The sequence below is a fragment of the Canis aureus genome, chromosome 16 (assembly GCF_053574225.1).
Source record: "Canis aureus isolate CA01 chromosome 16, VMU_Caureus_v.1.0, whole genome shotgun sequence".
Classification (NCBI taxonomy): domain Eukaryota; kingdom Metazoa; phylum Chordata; class Mammalia; order Carnivora; family Canidae; genus Canis; species Canis aureus.
The window spans coordinates 51,615,993-51,637,541 of record NC_135626.1 but is presented as its reverse complement, the minus strand read 5'-3'; the positions used below and the strand labels follow the sequence as shown (position 1 = coordinate 51,637,541).

Below are 21,549 nucleotides of genomic sequence, written 5' to 3'. Positions count from 1 at the left end.
TGGCCCTCCCTGCACCCACACTCTTGCTGTGTCTCTCTGTGGGCAGAGTGTACTTTCCTGTCCCCTGGCTCGGGGATTGGCCATGTGACTTACTTGGACCCATGGACTAGGCAGAAATGAAAGTATGACAGTTCTGTGTCTAGGCTTGGAGAGGCCCAATGAAGTTTCTGGTTGGCCTCATATGCTTCCCTCGGGTTGCCGCTGCCTCTTCAGCCTGGGCCCCAGAGCCCACCCAGGTGGAAAAGAGCTAGCTAGCCCTGCTGATCTGCAGACTAGCACGGAGAAGCAGTGCTGACCCAGCCAGCAGAGCATTCAAGTACAGCTGGACCAGCCATCCTGTGAGAACCGGTATTCCAGTTCACTGAGTTTGGGGATGGTTTATTAGTTAGCATTGTTGTGGCGAAAGATAACCAATACACGTTATTGGTTATAACGTTATTGGTTAACCTTTATTAGGCTATAGGTTCAGCCACTGTAGTAGAGACCCAACACAGCAGTGGGTTAAATAAAAAAGAAGCTTACTGATCTCTCATATAATGATCTGGTTAAGTACTGTAATCCAGGGCTAGTTTGGTGGTTCATGTGTCAGGGAGCCAGGCTCCTCCTATTTTACTGCTCCACCATTGTAGGGTGTAGCCCTCTCTACATGAAGCCTTTGTATTGTTCACCGGCTGAAGTCTTCATTTCCCTTGGCCCTGTAAGCTGAAACACTCCACAGTGTGGCGCCAGACCCCTCTCCAGTGCTACACTGGAACACATTAAGGCTCACCTTGAAGCACCATTCCTGCTTCTGCTTCAGACCTCAGGACCTTTCCTCTTCTTGAATGGGTGTGCCTCCTCCCACACCCCCAGGGGGTGCCCCACCACTGTCGCCCAGGTCTCAACAACATCTCACCCTGACTAGGACCTCAGGGGCCAGAGCTGGTCATGCCTGGCGCTTCCCAGGACTGAGAGGCCCTGATTTCCATAGTGGCAGCAGCCAGCCAGTGTGACTCTTTGAGACGCCAAGGGTGAGAATCTCAGTCGTGCCTTTTGGTCATCTTCAGTCTGTCTTGCCCGCCTCTCACACCCTCAAATCCCTGCTGACCTCTGGTCCTGAAGAAGCCAGGGAACCTCTGCTCCACCTCCTGGTTCTCTTTGCACTAACTACGCCAGTAGTTTGGTGAGCATAAACAGTCTTGTTAGAATGGTCCCTCTGTTTTGAAGATCAGCTCAGGAGGGGTGGGCATCTGAATGGTAACAGATTCTTTCTCTAAACTCTAGCCAGGCTCCTCTGAGCCCTCTTCTTGATTCAACCTTATTTGGCTTGTGAAGACTTGAACAAACACTAACGTAGTTTTCAGCAGCTCATGACCACTGCCCTAGTAAGACCCCAGTCTCCCTTAAAGTGCCTGCCCGTGAAACTCAAGGCTGTCTAAAGAATTTGTTGCTTATTCCAGCCACCACCTGAAGATAAGGCCCCTGTTTCCCAGTTTCTGTGAGAGAGTAGGAGTCTAGCTTTGGTAAGTGCCAGTTAGCAAATCCAGATGGTTTCATATGGGCTAACCCCCTTCCTGCCTTTTGTAATCTTTGGCTTCTGACTATGGAGCCCCTACTCATTCCCTTCCCTAGTCCCTCAATCTCCCTGTGCAATACTCAGTCACCTCTGTACTTATCCCAGTTGAGTTCTGTTCATGATGAACTCTTTTCCCTGTGCCACTGCAATATTCTATTACTTTGGAAATCTGTCTGGACCACTTTAAGTATGCCTGGTTTGGTTTGTTTTTGACAGGGGAGATGTTCAGGATCAGCTTTTAAAATCAATTTGCTTATTTTTCAGGATCAGCCTTTTATTATTTTTTTTTAAATTTTTATTTATTTATGATAGTCATACACACACACAGAGAGAGAGAGGCAGAGACACAGGCAGAGGGAGAAGCAGGCTCCATGCACCGGGAGCCCGACGTGGGATTCTATCCCAGGTCTCCAGGATCGCGCCCTGGGCCAAAGTCAGGCGCTAAACCGCTGCACCACCCAGGGATCCGAAGATCAGTCTTTTAAATAAGCATCCCAAGGATGTTTGAGTTTAGAGGTCCAAAGGCCATATTTTTTTTTAAAAAGATTTTATTTATTTATTCATGTGTGAGAGAGAGAGAGAGGCAGAGCACAGGCAGAGGGAGAAGCAGGCTTCATGCAGGAAGCCCGATGTGGGACTCGATCCCAGGACTCCAGGATCACGCCCTGGGCCGAAGGCAGGCGCTCAACCACTGAGCCACCCAGGGATCCCCACAAAACCACATTTTTAGAAACTCTATTTCCCTATGGACACCGTTTCCTCTGGCAGCCCTTTTGAATGGGGGCTATGTTTTCTCAGATACCTCACTGCCATTAGTCCATCCAGCTTTCATTCCAGTGAGAACATTCTGGAGGCCAAACTAAGAATCAACTCCAAGTGCTTCTCCAGTCACCTCTGGGGATGACTGCATGTGATTGGTATCCAATATCTGGTACCTTAAGCTGCTGCCCAGCTAAAATGACACCTTTTGTGTTTCTGACTTAGCTAGCTCTCCACCATGTTACTACTCCATGTAGACAACACCTTCCTTTTAGAAAGACTTTAACACCCACCCATTTGTTAGATAGTATTGGTTGGCTCTAGCTACCCACTTCTATCCCTTTCTTTGCAGGTGCTAGAAGCCCACAAACCACATTTCACAGATTCCCTTGACAGCAGAGTTCTGCCATAAAATCTAGGGGGTGAAAAGGAGGTGGAAACCATTCTTTCCTCCTCTGCAGTAGCAGATGCGCAGGCTACATGTTGGGACTCCATGTTGCCAGTCACAGGCTTGGGACCATGGAGTGCTGCAGTGACTTCAGCAGTGGGTTCCCAAAATGTACTGACTTTTGAGTGGCAGCAGCAGCTTTGAATGTATGGAAAGCAGCTGTGGTAAAGTAACCTGAAAAAAAAAATAAAAATAAATAAAAAATAAAGTAACCTGACATTCACCACTGCTAGCCCCACAGTGGTGAGCATCCATTCCTTGTAAGACATTATGACTGGAGCTGATACCAAGGGATGGATGCTTAACCATCTGAGCCACCCTGGCATCCCAGAAGTGGAGGGAGTTGTGCTTCTTCCACAGATTGTGCTTCATTATCCCTGTGCTTCATTATCTGTGTTGGTTGAGGAAGGCAGTAGTAGGTTTGGTGGTGGGCGGCATTGGGAGAGAGCATGGTAGCACACATCTGACCCTCAATGGAGTCAGGAGAGGCTAGTAGGGTGGTCCATGAGAATGGGTAAGTGGCACCACCAATATATTTTCTGAAATAAAGGAGTGAGGAGGGCAGTCTTGGGTAATTACCACCCTCACACATTTTTCTTTACCCTAGCCCTCCAGCCCCTCCCTGCTAGCTATCCAAGGGTTGGGATTATTATTTTTTTTTAAAGAAAAGGAACAAAATACCCCAATGTGAATTATCTATAGCTTGTAACAATGAAGAACCCCCTATGCCAAGACAGGGCATATATTTTGTGTATGAGTTTGAGTGCTTGGGAAGAAAAAGAGGCCTTAGCCCTACTGTGGAGCTAGGCTCAGTGATCCAAATATTCTGGTAATGCTAAAAATCTTACAAGAGGGGCCAGAAACAGATGATCTTCTATGGGCAGGTCAAGCATGTTGTGAATAACTTGTATTTGGTGAACCAGGGGGGAGAGCGCCAGAATAAACTGCCAATTGATTTAATAGATATGTTTTCCAGTTTTCAGACACTGGTTTTATTGGGGAAACGAGGGGAAGATACTCCTATTCATCCTTCCTTGCGGGCACTGCCTCTTGTGGAAGTACAGTCTCCCACGAGGGATTCTAGATTCAGGTCTGTTCCTCTCACCAATGTCCCCTGTTACCTGTATATACGTGTTTATTTCCATTTTAATTCCTTACCACATGGCTAGAATTGGTTATTAATTTATACATTTTTAATATGAGAAAAATAAGTATTTTACAAGCAATGCTGAGAAGCCATTATCAGAAAATAAACTTTATGGTGGGAATGTGAACTAGTGCAGCCACTCTGGAAAACTGTGTGGAGGATCCTCAAAGAGTTAAAAATAGATCTGCCCTACGACCCAGCAATTGCACTGCTGGGGATTTACCCCAAAGATACAGATGCAATGAAACGCCAAGACACCTGCACCCCGATGTTTCTAGCAGCAATGTCCACAATAGCCAAAGTGTGGAAGGAGCCTTGGTGTCCATCGAAAGATGAATGGATAAAGAAGATGTGGTCTATGTATACAGTGGAATATTACTCAGCCATTAGAAACGACAAATACCCACCATTTGCTTCGACGTGGATGGAACTGGAGGGTATTATGCTGAGTGAAATAAGTCAATCGGAGAAGGACAAACATTATATGGTCTCATTCATTTGGGGAATACAAAAAATAATGAAAGGGAATAAACGGGAAAGGAGAAAAAAATGAGTAGGAAATATCAGAACATAAAAGTTAGGAGACAGAACATAAAAGACTCCTAACTCTAGGAAACGAACTAGGGGTGGTAGAAGGGGAGCTGGGCGGGGTGTAGGGGTGACTGGGTCACAGGCACTGACGGGGGCACTTTATGGGATGAGCACTGGGTGTTATTCTATATGTTGGCAAATTGAACACCAATAAAAAATAAATTTTTTAATAAAAATAAAAATAAACTTTATAGACAGCCTGAGGCAGGACAAAGTCACTTGAGGACGATGACGGTGCGGAGTTCACTGTCGCTCTCCTCACCCAGGTCTTCAGCAGCTGAATCTGCAGCCCGAGGCTTCTCTACTGGGGCACCACCTTTCTCTCTGCAAAAAAGAAGAATGCCTTTAACTCTGTAAAGGAACAATTAAACTTTTCATAATTAACTCATTTTAGAAAAGAAGTATAAATTGTCCCCAATCAGGTACCCTGGTTCCTTGTTGAAAATCTCATCCTCATCAGAAGAATCCCTGTCGTGTAGCTTCTGTGCCATGTTTTTCTTCCGTGTGGCATTGAGAGGTCTGTACATGTCCCGAAGCCAAAGTGGCCGCCTTCTCCAGAAAAAGCCCTAGAAAACAGAAAGGACATTGTTAATTCTGCATTTCCCCTGCTCTCTCCAGCCATGGGACTTTATCTTCCTCAGATTTACCTGATTCTCCCGTTGGATTGAACATCTCTTATGCAGCAGAGAATTAAAGAAGAGCCTTGGAGGAAACACATATGCAGACAATTAGTGATTCACGCCATTTCCCATGCCTCTCACAATGTGTATCTCTGGTCCTATTAGGACATCTCAGTCCATAATCACAGGAAGCAAAATCACTACAGACCTCGGATCCTGAAAATAATCCCACGTATGCTACACTTCCAGAATTTTCCCATGTCTGTCCATAATGGCCCCACAATTTCTCTGGGGAGGCCTTTGTATGTGGCTTGGCATTGAGTATAAGCAAGATTTTCATCCTGCTCACCTGGGCCTATGGCCAAGTGCCCTCGTGCAGTGAACAGACTGTGCAACTATAACACAGAAGCACCTTACTCTCTCCAGAACCAGTTTACTTTGGTCCCCTTTGGACTTTGTCTCATAGGCATCATTTGCTGGGGAGGAGGAGAGAGAGGTGTTTCTATTTTCCTAGCTGCTTTATCCTACAAGTTGATTCACACCAAATAAATGCACGAGTCCAACCAACAAAGTTACCTAACTCACTGACTTTCTCATTGCAGGCAGTGGCTAATGAGTGAGTGAGGAAGGTCACAGCCAGCACTAAAACACAAAATATTATTTTTGAATATAAACAATATAGAAAGAATCAGAATGTATAGTAAGTTTGTCTTAGAAACTGCTTATGTTGGCTCGCCCAGGTGGCTCAGCAGTTTAGTAATGCCTTTGGCTCAGGGCGTGTGTGGTCCTGGTCTGGGGATGGACTCCACATTAGGCTCCATGAGAGGAGCCTGCTTATCCCTCTATCTCTCTGCTTCTCTCTCTGCGTCTCTCATGAATAAATTAAAAAATATTTTTAAAAACCTGCTTAGGTCTTGACAGTATGTATGTACGGAGTTGTGACATAAAATGTAGCTCACAGCCCAAGAACAGTATAATCAGAGGAGAAGTGCCCCTCTGGAAAGGAACCATCTTCTGACACTCAGTAGCAGTATGCCCATGGGGCAATTTACCTTCCCTTTCTTCTCCATTTCCTTATTATAAAAGGAAGAGACAAACTATTACCTAAGGCCTCTCCCAGTTAACAGTCTATGGAGTCTGGACAAAGGGAATGGAGAGTGGTGGATCAAAAACTAGGAGGAGGAGGGAAGTTTTCCTGCCACTTTACAGGAAGGAGTCCTATTTTTCTGCCTTCCATCAGCCTTGAAGACTAGGCCTCTTAGCCCAAGACTCTGTAGCCAGGCCTGATGGTCAGTACCAGCAGGGACAGGTGCACCCAACCCCTCTCCACCCTTTTTCTTTAAAGGAGTAGTGACAGTAGATGCTCTGTGTCAGTTCCATTCTAACTCAGATTTGTCTGGGAAGCTAATTTTGCTGGATCCAGGCAAAGCATTAGACCAAATCAATATTCTTTCTGCCTTTGGTAGTTTCCTGGGTGTAAAACAAGGGGAGTGAAATAGGAGTTCTAAAATCTAGTTCTGAAATTCTGCTTTAATAATTGCCAATTTACCTTGAGCCTCCTTCTTCATCTTCCACTGGTGCTGCTCTATGAGAATAAATCTGTTTTGGAAGAAAACATATCACAGGTACCCATCTCAATAACCATGCCTCCAAATCTGTATTCATTCCTTTGTATTTTAAGTCTTATTCAGCCTTTTTGGAGAGCAGGAATTCTATTTTTTAGTAGTCCTTTGACTCTTCCATAGTCCCAACTTGGGAACTTGTGTGCAGCTGGCAATACATTTTATTGACTGTTTTAGATGACATCCAACAGGTAATTCCTAATAAAAATTCTTAGAAGTAAGAAAAGAAAAGTATCTACCAGAAACCTAAATAGCAACATTGTTTTAAAGTCAAGGACAAGAGTTCAATGCCTATTATTCCTGTTACTATTCATCACGTTGAAGAGGTCCTAATCAATGCAATAGGAAAACACTTCTTTTAAAGATTCCAGGCATCTCAATGCAATAGGAAAAATTAAGTATTGGAAAGTAAGAAACAAAACATATTGGCATATGAAATTATGGACAACCTAAAAGGCCCAAGAGAGTCAACTTAAATTTTACTGTAGTGGGATGCCTGGGTATCTCAGCAGTTGAGCGCCTGCCTCTGGCTAAGTGCATGATCCCAGGGTCCTGGGATCAAGTCCCACATCAGGGTCCCTGAATGGACCCTGCTTCTCCCTCTGCCTGTGTCTCTGCTTCTCTCTCTGTGTCTCTCATGAATAAATAAAATCTTTAAAAATATAGAAAAATAAATTTTACTGGAAGTGCTCTGAGAATTCAGTAAGATGGCTAAATACAAAATCAAGAGCTCAACATGCAAAATGCAATAGCTTTTTTATGTTCCACAAATAACTAATTAACAAATGGAAGAATGGTCCATTTATAATATCAATAAAAGGAAGGATACCTCGGTGGCTCTATGGTTTAGTGCCTGCCTTCCGCCTAGGGTGTGATCCTGGAGTCCCGGGATCGACTCCCACATCAGGCTCCCTGCATGGAGTCTGCTTCTCCCTCTGCCTGTGTCCCTGCCTCTCTCTGTGCGTGTCTCATGAATAAATAAATAAAATCTTAAAAAAAGATTAAAAAATATCAATAAAAGACATAAAGTACCTAGGAATAAACTTACAGCAAAGAATGGGGAAGACCTTTGAGATGAAAACATTAAAACTCTTCTGAAGGACTTTAAGAAATGAATACATGATGATACCATGTTCCTAGAATATTGCAAAGATGTCAATTCTCCTCAAACTCAATGCAATCCTATTCAAATCCCAAGATAGTTTTTCTTTTTTTTAAATAAAAACTGGCCAGCTGACATTTGGTAAAGGGATATGCAAGTCTAGCTATGAAATGTATGAAAAAGGAGATCAAAGAGCATGAGCGTAACTCTACCAGACATCAAAATAGGTTATTATAAAGCAATTGGAATTAAGTATATAGTGTGATATGGGAAAGGAAACTGGACTGATAAGAATCCAGATAAGAAAAGTATTTTAGAGACGCCTGGGTGGCTGAGTGGTAGAGCATCTGCCTTTGACTCATAGGGTGAACCCGGGTCTGGGGATCAAGTCTCACATTGGGCTCCCTGAGACGAGCCTGCTTTTCTCTCTGCCTATGTCTCTGTCTCTGTGTGTGTGTGTCTCATGAATAAATAAAATCTTACAAAAAAACAGTATTTTAGATCTGTTAAGAAAGAATGAACCATTCAATAAAAGATTTTAAAGTAACTGGGTATTTCTTTAGGGGGAAAATGTTAGATCCCCTACCTCAACCATACCTAAAAACAAAACAGATCTATACAGGTTGAAAAATATAAATTATAACAAATATAAGTATAGACGAAGACAGTATAAAGGCAACAAAGGCCTCGCTAACAAGACCCACATCCCATAGGCCACAAGGAAAGAACTCGCATATATGGTGACAGACTCAAAACATCTCCCATTTCTTGTAGTCTCGCCCCCTTCACCCTTGGATTGTTGGTCATCTTCTGGTGACTGATAAAACTCTTTTCATATTAAATATATTAATCCTTTCAGTGGCTTCCACTGAATTTCAGTGTTTCAAATGCTGGCCAGTGTTTTCATCTTTAAGGAGACAGAACAGTGGAATAAGAGCACAGGATTTGCAGTTAAGTAAAACTGGGTTCTGCTTTGGGTTTTGCCACTGGAGCCTTAAGCTGATCCCCTTTTATGTATGAAAGAGGGATGGTAATATTGTCCTCCCAGGGTTGTGGGCATGAAATTGGATATGGAAAATTCTTCTTCCTATGCTTGGCATAAACCAGTGCCAAGTCATTATGGAACTGAAGAAAAGGTAAACAGGCAACCTCCAGCACAGGTGACTATAAACATGACATGCTTTGGAGTAGCCTGATGCAGGATTTTAGCTACAGTATTTTAACCAAAACTATTCACATAATTCAGTGTGTGGAAAAAGCTGCTGAGTAAATCTAATTAATCAACAAGATGATATTTTTATCTTTAAGCCATGTCCTTTTTTCCAGGATGACTGATATAGCTCCATGAGGGTGGATACTATCTCTCATCATTTCAACCAAGGAAAGAAATCAGTGGTAGTCTGAAAGTGGCTGGTGAGTACATCTAACCACAGAATTTTGAGTTGAGGAAATGTTACTATCATGTTAACTTGGCCTTCTTAAACCTAACGTCCCAAAACAGTCTAATGGCTTGTTGCCTTGTTTATAATCCATAAATCACCTGGCAATGGAAAGTTCCTTTAAAAATCCCCAGAATAGGGCAGCCCCAGTGGCGTAGCGGTTTAGCACTGCCTGTAGCCCATTGTGTGATCCTGGGGACCCAGGATCAAGTCCCACATCAGGCTCCTTGCATGGAGCCTGCTTCTCCCTCTGCCTGTGTCTCAGCCTCTCTGTGTCTCTCGTGAATAAATAAAATCTTAAAAAAAAAAAAGAATTGCTTCTCTTTAAAAAAATAAAATAAAATAAAAATCCCCAGAATATACTTGGCAATAAAAGAATGAAGTACATGTCAGTCTGTCAGACAGAAGAGAAATACCAAGTATCAGTAAGTGAGAAAGTGGCTTTGATTTTAAGTTTGTAAATTCTGAATCTATTATAAAGACAAAAGATTTTCTGGAAATCTGAATTAATGGTTGTTCTTACCTCAATGAGACAGAAAACTATAATCAAAATCATTACTACTACAGTCACAGATATTGCCAAGATGAGTTTGTTGTTATAGCCATAACCTGGAACTTCTTTTGTTGGCTAAAAAAACAAAAAACAAAAAACAAAGAACAATTTTTTAGAAATCAAAGAAAAGGATGAAAGCTAACTATTCTTAAGCTACTCTAAAACCTCATTCTTTCAGTGGAGTGGCGTATAGGTTCTTAAGAAATATACCAAATCTAATGTGTTATATAATTTTATCATTAGCCCTTTCTTCAATAATATATTTATCTTGTATGTTAAGTCCTCTTCTCATCTACCTGGGAAGAGTGGCACCATTCTCTAAATGAGCAAAGTGGCAGATCACTGTCTCAGCCAACATTAATGGCTAAGACAAGACCCAGACTGGGAGGCCCTGGTCCTTGTGCATGGGTGCTTTAATTGCATGTCCTAAACTGACTAAAAGTTCAGACCCCATCTTTCAGGAGTTATCCTCACCTCACTTGACTTCTGCTCTTTCTGTTCACTCTGGGCTTCTGTGCTCTCATTGATATAGTTCTCAGTCTTCCATTGGTCTGTATCCCACTCTGCCTTGGACACCTTTACTTCCTGCTGCTCGCTGAGAAGCTTCATCAGGAGGCCTGTTCTGGAGATAAGCTTGGCACAGGCCAGTTGCACATTGGTCTCAGAGCAGTCCATTTTCAAAGTCCGGATAACATGAGAAATGAGCCTTCTCACGTCATTATTCGGGATGAGGGACCGTAGCTGCTGGTTTAGCTGAATTTCAAATAGATCACCTGCGGATGAGAGCTTTGCAACACTGAAGCCTGTGGGCTTTGGGGGCAAGTCAGTGACCAAGTTGTGGTATTCCCATTGTGTTTCATTGGTTTGTTTAACAGTCGGCACAAAGTTGTCTCTGGTGGTAGTAGAATATGTATTGGAAAGATTCCTACGGTTTGTGAATTCAGGGGGAGTTTGTTCTGATACAGTAGTGCTTCCTGGAGAAATAATTTCTTCAGAAGCATTCTGTGCAGTAGTGTTTTCTACAGTAGTGTTTTCTTTAGAAGGTTCTGAAAGAGTAAATAATTCTGGAAAAGGATTTTCCTGAATTCGTTTTTCTGAAGATGAAATAGCCTCCTGTGAAGGGGAATCGATGAGGCTCCTGACGGCAGGCAATGGAGGCCTCTGTGCAGGCATCAATCTATTCGAGAGTGAGTTTTTCTTTCTGAACTTTTTACTTTTTTTGGTCTTGGGTGTTCTTTGGACTATACGTGAGCGAATTTTATGGAAAATATACTTTTTTCCAGAATGCGAGACTGGTCTGGAAGCCTCCATTTCCCTAACTCTAGCATTCGCATCTTCTAAAACAACAATGGGGTAGGTTGAGTCTTCTGATTTGGTTTTCACCTTAGGTAGGGATTTTGGAGCAGTGGAGGCAGAAGGCTTGCCCATTATGTTTTGCTTCGGGAAAGAAGAGGCTGCTGCCTTGTGCTCCTTTATGAATGAAGACTCTGTGTGGACGGAGTTTCCCACTAATTTCCTGGGCCTCTGGGCCATGTGAAGCTCCTCCAGCTCCCTTGGGGATGGTCCACTGAGCCTTCTTTCTTTGGCCATGTTCTTCACAAATGACTGGGCACTCTGTTTCCCTTGGGTGCTCTGAACGTCCACTTCCTTGTAGTGCCTTTTCTGTGGGTCCTTGGGGCCCTTGAGAACACTGTTTTTTCTAAACCACCTCTTCCGTAAATTCTTAGACTTGGGAAGGGTCTTTTCCTGTCCTTGGGCAGTTTCCAATTTCTTAAATTTGGGACCTAAAATCCCGGGAGGTATAAGCATGGCAGTTTTTTCTTTCTTTTTTACCTCATCAATTTTTTCTTGAATTTCTGCATCTAACAAATTTTCCAGGAAAGAGAGTTTCCTCAGTTTATTTTTGTAAGTTGAATTGTTGGGTCCAGGTTCAAGAGAAGGGCTCTTTGTGTTGTTTTTCAAGTAACCCACAGGCTTGTCTCCATCTTGAACATTTGAAAACAGAGTTTTAATGAATGGTAGTAATGTTGATTCTACATCTTCTACATTTCCCTCTGAGAAATAAGGTAATATGTAATTCAGCGCACTGATAACATCACTTTCATCATTAAAGTCTAACTGCTCATTCATAAAGGCTGACAGACCGATGCCATTTTTGTCTGAGGATGCCTTCTCTGGCTCAATTGTCAGCTCAGTACTGGTACTCTTCTTCCGGGCTTTTAATACCTTCATGAATGATCCTTCTACATTCATTATAGATGCTTTTTCATCTGTCAGAAAAAGAAGAGACTAGTTTTGATAATGAAAGGCTGATAGCACAGTTTTTGTCAGTCCGCAGTCATACATCCCAGTCATAAAAATTAAGAACCAGCAAATATCTGAGTACCATTATCAAGGACACAAACTCAAACTTGAACCTATATTGGCAACAACAAAAGGAGAAAAGGGTATTTTTTTAAATGGCTATTTCTTCAGAACCTTTCACAACGTGAATGACTACATTTAGGATTATTCCATAATCCTTGGTCTCCAAGGGCCAATTATCTAGTACTTAAGAAAAGCCAAGTCTGGAAGACACTCAGCTAAACTGTCTGCAAATCTACTGTGACTCCTGGTATTCATATACCCTGTCCTGTACTGCTTCAGATGCAGTGGGAGCAGGGGGTTTCCTCCTTCTATCTCTTCAGTGTGCTTGTTTTCTTGCTACTACCACAGATGCCCATGAAAACACCCACTGCTAGTAGGGCCTCATCTGGACATGCCCTCTCCATCTACCCATCAATTACTATGCTTGGTCCCTGCTCCCATATATTGCAGCTCACACAAAACATAAGCTCTAGACAGAAAAAAAGCACTAAGTCCACCCTGGCTCTTTGCTTAAATTGGGCAGGGAACGAGTGTAGGCTAAGAGATTTTCCAGGTATGAGAGATATGCCAATGTGGAATGTTCGATAAATCAATGGAATAATACTTGAGGTTTTAAAATGCAGAAGGGATAAAGAAATTTTTTGTCAGAATGTGAAGAAATATACTTCACTTTCATTTCTAATATTTCTAGCTTTAGTTATTAGGGTACCATCCAGAGCTTCCCACTACATGAAAGTCAGCATATGGCTTGTGTACATGCACAGTATCATCCAACCGAGTTTCATTTCCAGAAGAATTAGAAGTATTTTCAGCGGTGTTGATGAGAGTCAGAGGAGGAGGTAATAAAGGTCACAAGAAAGGAGGAGCAACGGGCTTGTAGAGAGCCCTAAACGGGACACTTGAGTGCTAGGCAACAGTACTTAACACCTCTGATCTAATTTTTCCTCACCTGTAAAAGGAGGCTAAACATGCCTATTCTGCCCACCTCTAAGAGATAAGGGAGTAATTAGTAAAAAATTGTTTTGAAAAATAAGCAACATTGTATTTACAGAGGTAGCAAAGTGTTATTTATGATGTACCCTAGATCATTGATAGGGAACCATATTCAAGCTATCTGGGTGCAGAAGCACATTTTGGAAGTCATGAAGTTAGTGCCAATAAAACATAGTATACAGAAAAATACTTAAAAGTATCTGAGTGTTTTTGGATAGAAAAGCTGAGGATTCAGAAAAAGTTCAGAGTTGGACAGTCCAAGAATAGAAGAGTGCTCTGTATCCATAAGAAGGCAGCAGCTTCTGGTTAGGGAACAGGAACTCTCAGGCTCTGAATAAACTTTATCTATAAATCAGCATCACTTTTACTCTTGATAACTTGTAAAAACAAACAATAAACAAAAATATATCTCCACCTGTCATATAAGACAAGGGGGACCTGAGTTCTGATACATATGAAATTAGTTTACAAATTATGATGCATATGTTTTCATTTGGGAGTAATTAATTTAATAATGTAACTGAGAATCTGACTTATAACAAAGGAATAGTTCTTATAAATTTAGGGATTTTAAGGGTGCCTGTGTGGCTCAGTGGGTTAAGCATATAACTCTTGGTTTCAGCTCAGGTCATGATTTCAAGGTCATGGGATTGAGCCCTGCAATGGGCTCCACACTCAGTGGGGAATCTGTTTGAGATTCTCTCCCTCTGCCCCTCCTTCGACTCACATCTCTCTCTCTCTCAAATAAATCTTTGAAAAAAAAAAGAAATTTAGGGGTTTGAACTGTAAGTGAATAAAAATAATGCAGTGACATCATTAGTTAAAAATTGATCATTGTTGATTAAAAATAAAAATTAAAACATAAATAAAATTTAAAATATATCATGAGGTGATTCCTGGTTGGCTCAGCGGTTTAGCACCTGCCTTCAGCCTAGGGCGTGATCCTGGAGTCCTGGGATCAAGTCCCACATCAGGCTCCCTATATGGATCCTGCTTCTCCCTCTGCCTCTCTCTCTCTCTCTCTCTCTCTCTCATAAATAAAATCTTTAAATACAAATATTATATATATATGACGAGGCAATTCAAACTCACCACAACGTGTGGCATTTGTCAAACATTCACCGTCACAATGCAGCTTGACTGTCTTGCAAACAACCTCAATATTATTTTTGAGTTGGCAGAGACAACAGGACATACGGCTAGGTAATATCCTATAAATGGAAACACAGAGCATTATATTAGTGGTAAAGGGGTTACTTGAGTAGAAGATTCAGGCCAAGGTCTTCACAGGGCTCTGCATAAAGGAATTCTTGTGGCATATGATGGTTGGGTAGGGTTGAGTAGGGACCAGTTGGCCAATTGTTGCTCATGAATATTATAAATAAAGAGAAGGACAGAGGTGCTCAACCAATAGGTAAGGATGGTAGGGGGTATGATATACCTAGAATAAGACAGAGATAAGAACTGGGTGACATTGATCAGTAGTTCAGTTCAGAAGTATCTCCTTCTGACCCAAAAGTCTCACTTTGGGTTAAGAGCATACAGGAAGAGGGTAGACTTCTAAGAAGAGTCTGAGTAAGTCTAAAATATGGCCCACATCAAGGATAGAAAGCAATCAATCAAAACTAACCCAAAATCTACACAGGTGTTACAACTAGCAGACAAGGATGTTTAAAAAGTTACTATAACTGGGGTGCCTGGGTGCCACTGTTGGTTAAGCATCTGACTTTTGGTTTCAACTCAGGTCATGATCTCAGGCTCATAAGATCAAGCCCCTCACTGGGCTCCTAGATCACTGTAAGTCTGCTTGAGATTCCTCTGCCCCACCCACGTGTGCTCTCTTCTTTCTCTTAAATAAATTATAAAATCTTTATAAAAAAGTTATAACAATATTTCTTATGTTAAAGAAAACCAGACTGATGAGGCACCAGGGTGGCTCAATCAGTTAAATGTCTGCCTTCGGCTCAGGTCATGATCCCCGGGTCCCAAGATCGAGCTCCACATCAGTTTTGCTCCTCAGCAGAGAGCCTACTTCTCCCTCTCCTCTGCTCCCCCTGCTTGTGCTCTCACTCTCTGTCAAATAAATAAAATCTTAAAAAAAAAAAATCCCAGACTAAGAAACCCATGTCTCTACTTAGTGAGTTATACAACAACTTCAAGTGGCCTAATATATGCATACATAGAGTCTACAAGGGAGAAGAAATATAATTTGAAAAATAATAGCCCCGAAATTGTCCAAACAGGTAACCCTAATAAACCCACAAATCCAAGAAGGTCAATGAACTCTAAACACAAGAAATATGGACAAAACTATGCCAAAGCACATCATAATCAAACTTCTCAAGCCATCAATAAAGAGAAAATGTTAAAAATAAGCCAAAGGAAAAACCTCCACACAACATATAGGGAAATAGAGATAACAATGGTAACATATTTCTTGTTGGAATTAATGGAACTCAGTAGAGCAACATCTTTAAAGCAGTGAAGCGGAGAGGGGACCAACAACTATCAAACTAGAATTCTATATCCAGATCTTTCAAAAATAAAAGCAAAACAAAAGACTGAGACCTACAAAAGCTGAAAGAAGTCATCATTAGTAGATTTACACTGTAGAAAAGCTAAAGAAAGTATTTTCAAGCAGAAGGAAAATGATTGCGATAGAAATGTGGATCCACACAAAAGGAAGAAGAACATTAGAACTGGTAACTCCAAAGGTAAATACATAAGGTTTTTCTTACTATTTAAATATCTGAATACAATATGATTTCACTTATATGTAGAATCTTAAACAAATGAAAACTGACAACAAAAAGAAGAGAGAAACAGATTCATGAATATGGAGAACAAACTGGTGGTTATTAAAGTAGAGGGCGGGGATATGGTCAAAATGAGTGAAAAGACGTAAGAAGTACAAACTTCTAGTTATAAAGTAAGTCTCCAGATGAAAAGTACAATGTAGGGAATATAGTTAATAATACCGTAATACACTTATTGTGGTATTAATTCTTCAATCACTATGTTGTACATCTGAAACTAATTTAATATACATCAACTATACTTCCTAAAGGAGTTAACTTATTGTTTAAACAAAAAAATAATATAGTGTGCTGTTTAGAAGTAAAGCAAAATGTATGAAGACATTAGCACAAAGGCCAGTAAGGGAGAAATGAAGTACACTATATATTGTAAGGTTCTTATGCCAATCATGAAATCATATATTATTTGAAGATAGACTGTGAAAAGTTAAAGATGAACACTACAAGCCATTAAACTACTGCTAAACTAACAAAACCTGAGTTGTAATTAACTAGCCAACAAATAAAATTTAATTTAATTTAATTTAATTTAATTTAATTTAATTTAATTTAAAAGTGTACTCAGTCATCCAAAAGTAGGAAGAAAAAGAAAAAAAATAGCAAAACAAAGAACAGATGGGACACATAGAGAGTTTAGTAGCTTTAAATGTAGTCATGTTAATAATTACATTAGGTGTAATGGTATAATCACCCTAATTAAAATATAAAAAAGCAAAAGCCAACTGTATGCTGTCTATAAGAATCATCTGCAATAGAAATATACAAGTAGGTTAAAAGTATAGAAAAAATTGTGCTATGCTAACAGTAATCAAAAGAAACCTTGGGTGGCTACATTACTGTAAGACAAAGTGCATTTCAAAGTAAAAAAATATTACCAAGGATAAAGGAGGTTATTCCATCATTATAGGAATATCAACTAATAAAAAAGACATAACCTAAAAATTTATGCATCTGATAACAGAACTTCAAAATATATGAAGGAGAATGGCAAAGAGAGACAAATAAATACACAATTATAGTTGGAAATTTCAATATTGCTTTCTAAATAATTGACAGAAAAATATATAGAAAATCAGTAAAGATATAGCAGACTTGAATAACACTATCTACATACTTGACCTAACTGACATTATAGAATGCTCCACCCAAAATCAGAGTACTCATTTTTTTCAAGTAGATACATAATAGTTACCAAAATAGATCATAGGCTCATCTAATACCAGAATTCATGGGTATAACACAAGCCTCAATAAGTTTAAAAGGATTTAAGTCATTCAACATATGTTCTGTGACTACAATGGAATTAAATTAGAAATGAACAGATTTGAAAAATCTCCAAATTATTTAGAAACTAAACAACATACTTCTAAGTAACCCTGCCAGTCAAAGAAATCAAAAGAGAAATTAAGAGCTATTTCGTACTAAAACTGAAACCATGTCAACATATGGGATGTTGCTAATGCGGTGTTCAGCTTCCCCAGTATCCACTTTTAAGAAATTAAAAAAAGAAAAGAAAATTAATCATTGAATAAGGAGAAGAAATAGCATAATAGAGATCAAGGCACAAATAAAGAAAACGGAAAACAAAAATAGAGAGGCCAGTGAAATGAAAAGACAGTTTTTATTTATTTATTTTTAAAAATTGTAATTATTTATTCATGAGAGATACAGAGAGAGGGGCAGAGACATAGGCAGAGGGAGAAGCAGGCTCCCTGTGGGGAGCTTGAAAAGGGACTCGATTCTAGGACTCCAGGATCACGACCTGAGCCAAAAACAGATGCTCAACCACTGAGCCACACAGGTGCCCCAAAAGACAGTTTTTGGAGAAGATAAATAAAACTGATAAACCTCTAGGCAGACTGATTAAGACAAGACAAGAGAAGACATAAATTATCAGTATCAGAAATGAGAGGGGTCAGGGATCCCTGGGTGGCTCAGCAGTTTAGCGCCTGCCATCGGCCCAAAGCCTGATCCTGGAGTCCCGGGATCAAGTCCCACATCAGGCTCCCAGCATGGAGACTGCTTCTCCCTCTGCCTGTGTCTCTGCCTCTGTCTCCCCCCTCTCTCTCTCTGTGTCTCTCATGAATAAATAAAATCTTAAAAAAAAAACGGGGTGACATGTCCCTTGTTTCTTTTCTTTTTTTTTTTTTAAGATTTTATTTTTATTTATTCATGAGAGACACAGAGAGAGGCAGAGGCAGAGGCAGAGGGAGAAGCAGGCTCCCTGCAGGGAGCCTCATGTGGGATTCAATCCCAGAATCCCGAGGTCATGAGCTGAGCCAAAGGGAGATGCTCAACCACTGAGCCACCCAGGCATCCCTACAGATATTAAAAGGATAAGAAGGGAATATTATAAAATAATTTGTCAATCAATTCAAGGTGAAATGAACAGATCATAAAAGATGTAAACTACTCAAAAATAAATATGTAACTTAAATATCACTATTAAAGAAATAGAGTGTATAATTTGCAACTTTCTCACAAAGAAAGCTTCAAATACACAGGGCTTCATGAGTGATTCTACCAAACATTTAAGGAAGAAATAATGCCAATTCTACACAAACTCTACCAGAAAGTTGAAGAGAAAAGAATATTTCCCCACTCATTTTTAAGGCCAGCTTTTCCCTTATCATAAGTAGGCAAAGACAGTACAAGAAAAGAAAACAATAGACCGGGATCCCTGGGTGGCGCAGCGGTTTGGCGCCTGCCTTTAGCCCAAGGCCCGGTGCATGGAGCCTGCTTCTCCCTCTGCCTGTGTCTCTGCCTCTCTCTCTCTCTCTCTCTCTCTCTCTCTCTGGGTGACTATCATAAATAAATAAATAAATAAATAAATAAATAAATAAATAAATAAATAAATAAACAATAGACCAATATCTCTCATGAACACAGATGCAAAATTCTAAACAATGTTTCACCATATCAAACAATATATGAAGTTTCTGTATAGTAAAGGAAACAACCAAAAAAAAATAATAAAGACTACCTATCAAATAGGAGAAGATATTTGCAAGTGACATATTCAATATAGGTTTAGTATCCAAAATATATAAAGAATGTCTACAGATCAACACCAAAAACCCCCAAATAATCCACTTAAAAACTGGAAGACACAGACATTTCTCCAAAGAAGATGCACAGGGGTGCCTGGGTGGCTCAGTTGGTTAAATGTCTGCCTTCAGCTTAGGTCATGATCTCAGGGTCTTGGGATCGAGCCCTGAGTAAGGCTAGGTACTCAGAGGGGAATCTGCTTGGGATTCTCTCTCTCTCCCTCTTCCTCTGCCCCTCCTCCTGCTCATGTTCTTTCTCTCTCTCTCAAATAAATAAATAAAATCTTAAAAAAAAAGAAGACATGCATATGGCCAACAGACACATGAAAAAATGCTCAGTATCATCAGGGAAGTGCAAATAAAAACCACAATGAGATATCACTTCACACCTGTCAGAATGGCTAAAATAAAAAACACAAGAAACAACAAATTTTAGTGAGGATATGGAGACATAATAACTTATGCTCTGCTGGCGGGAATGCAAACTGGTACAGCCACTGAGGAAAATGGTATGGAGGCTCCTCAAAAAATTAAAAATAAAACTACGGTATGATCCAGTAATTGCACTTCTGGGTATTTAACCAAAAATTACAAAAACACTAATTCAAAGGGATACATGCACGTCTATGTAGCATTATTTACCATAGCCAAGTTATGGAAAGCAGCCTACCAGTCCATTGATAGGTGGATGGATAAAAAATAGGTGGTATATATAAACAATGGGATATTATTCAGCCATAAAAAAGAACGAAATCCTGCCACCTGCAACAACATTAGAGTACAATGCTAAGCAAAGTAAGTCAGTCAGTGAAAGACAAATACCAGGTGATTTCACTTATATGTGGAATTTAAGAAACAAACAAAAAAAATGAGCAAAGGGGAGAGAGAGAGTCAAGAAACAGACATTTATTATAGGGAACAAACTATAGTTGTCCCCAGAGGGGACAAGGGGTGGAATGATGGGTGAAATGGGTGAGTTCATCAAAATTTAAAAATTAAAAATTCTGGTCTTCAGAGATAGAACAGAATGAAGACAAGCCACAGCCTGGGAGAAATTTGCTAAACACCTGAGAGAAAAGACTTTTTCCAGAATATATAATATACTCTTAAAACTCAATAGTATGTATCCAACTGAATGATGGATTTGGAGGCACCAGGGTGGCTCAGTTGGCTGCGTGTCTGACTCTTGATTTTGGCTCAGGTTATGGTCTCAGGGTTGTGGGATTGAGCCCCAAATCAGGCTCCAAGCTTGGTGAGGAATCTTGAGATTCTCTCTCTCCCTCTCTGACTGCCTATACCCCCCACCCCCCACCACATTTGGTCTCTCTCTCTCTCTGTCTGAGATAAATAAATCTTTAAGAAAAAAATAAAAGGAAAAGAGATTTCAATAGACACATCATTTAAAAAGATATTGGTACATGAATAGACAACATCATGAGCTATTAGAGAAATGCAAATTAAAGATACAAAGTCTAGGGATCCCTGGGTGGCGCAGCGGTTTAGCGCCTGCCTTTGGCCCAGGGCGCGATCCTGGAGACCCGGGATCGAATCCCACGTCGGGCTCCCGGTGCATGGAGCCTGCTTCTCCCTCTGCCTATGTCTCTGCCTCTCTCTCTCTCTCTCTCTGTGACTATCATAAATAAAATTAAAAAAAAAAAGATACAAAGTTTGAAAAAATTTTTTAACTGAAATATAAAGATGTCATACACTGCCGCTTGGAATGCAAAATGGTACATCCACTTTATTTTTTTTAAAGCTTTTATTCATTTATTATGAGAGACACTGAGGGAGGGAGAGAGAGGCAGAGAAACAGGTAGAGGGAGAAGCTGGCTCCATGCAGGGAACCCGACATGGGACTAGATCCTGGGTCTCCAGGATCACGCCCTGGTCGGAAGGTGGCGCTAAACTGCTGAGCCACGGGGGCTGCCCTACATTCACTTTAGAAAAGAGGTAAGCAGGTTTTTTGTTTTTGTTTTTGTTTTTTTTTTTGAGAGAGAGACAGCAAGCACATGTGTATGAGTGGGGTGGGGAGGAGGGGCAGAGAGAAAGGGAGAGAAAGAATCTTAAGCATGCTCCACGTTCAGCATGGAGCCCCACTGGGGGCTTGATCTCACAACCCTGAGATTATGACCTAAGCCAAAATCAACAATCAACAGTTGGACACTTAACTGACTAACCCCCCAGGCACCCCTAGGAAGCATTTTCTTAAAAAGTTAAATATACACTTAGCACATGATGTAGTAATCCTACCATTAAGTATTTCACCTCCCCCAGAATGAAAGCATATGCTCACACAAAGGCCTGCACGTGACTGCTTTTAGCAGCTTTATTCATCATAGCCAAAAGGAAAATCAGAACAACTCAAATATCCATTAAGTGATGAATGCATAAACAAACTGATATATCCACACAACTGTAACACTACTCAGTAATAAAAAGGAGTGAATTACGGGTTGATGCAATCACATGGATGAATCTCAAAAGGATTAT

General features: G+C 40.6%; 2 protein-coding genes across 17 annotated transcripts in view; one reads left to right on the top strand and one right to left on the bottom strand.

The window, feature by feature from the left end:
• LOC144286242 (uncharacterized) overlaps nt 1–21,549 on the top strand; it is a 156,406-nt gene that overhangs the window by 106,291 nt on the left and 28,566 nt on the right. Inside the window, exons 6-7 of the mRNA XM_077852448.1 lie at nt 3,739–3,852; nt 9,171–9,257. The gene's annotated coding sequence lies outside the window, so the exon portion shown is untranslated. The remainder of the gene's footprint in view (nt 1–3,738; nt 3,853–9,170; nt 9,258–21,549) is intronic.
• The window catches only part of LOC144286911 (uncharacterized), an 89,790-nt gene that overhangs the window by 42,123 nt on the left and 26,118 nt on the right, over nt 1–21,549 (bottom strand). For 8 of the 16 annotated variants that reach the window (XM_077854053.1, XM_077854049.1, XM_077854058.1 and 5 more), the window contains exons 8-10: nt 14,289–14,407; nt 10,311–12,106; nt 9,807–9,911 (exon numbers count right to left, since the gene is read on the bottom strand). In XM_077854053.1, the coding sequence (XP_077710179.1) occupies nt 9,807–9,911; nt 10,311–12,106; nt 14,289–14,407 (2,020 nt within the window). Of the gene's footprint in view, nt 1–4,674; nt 4,825–4,926; nt 5,067–5,147; nt 5,203–6,669; nt 6,720–9,806; nt 9,912–10,310; nt 12,107–14,288; nt 14,408–21,549 lie in introns of those variants that run through there. The other 8 variants (XM_077854043.1, XM_077854044.1, XM_077854046.1 and 5 more) reach the window with 5 other exon arrangements.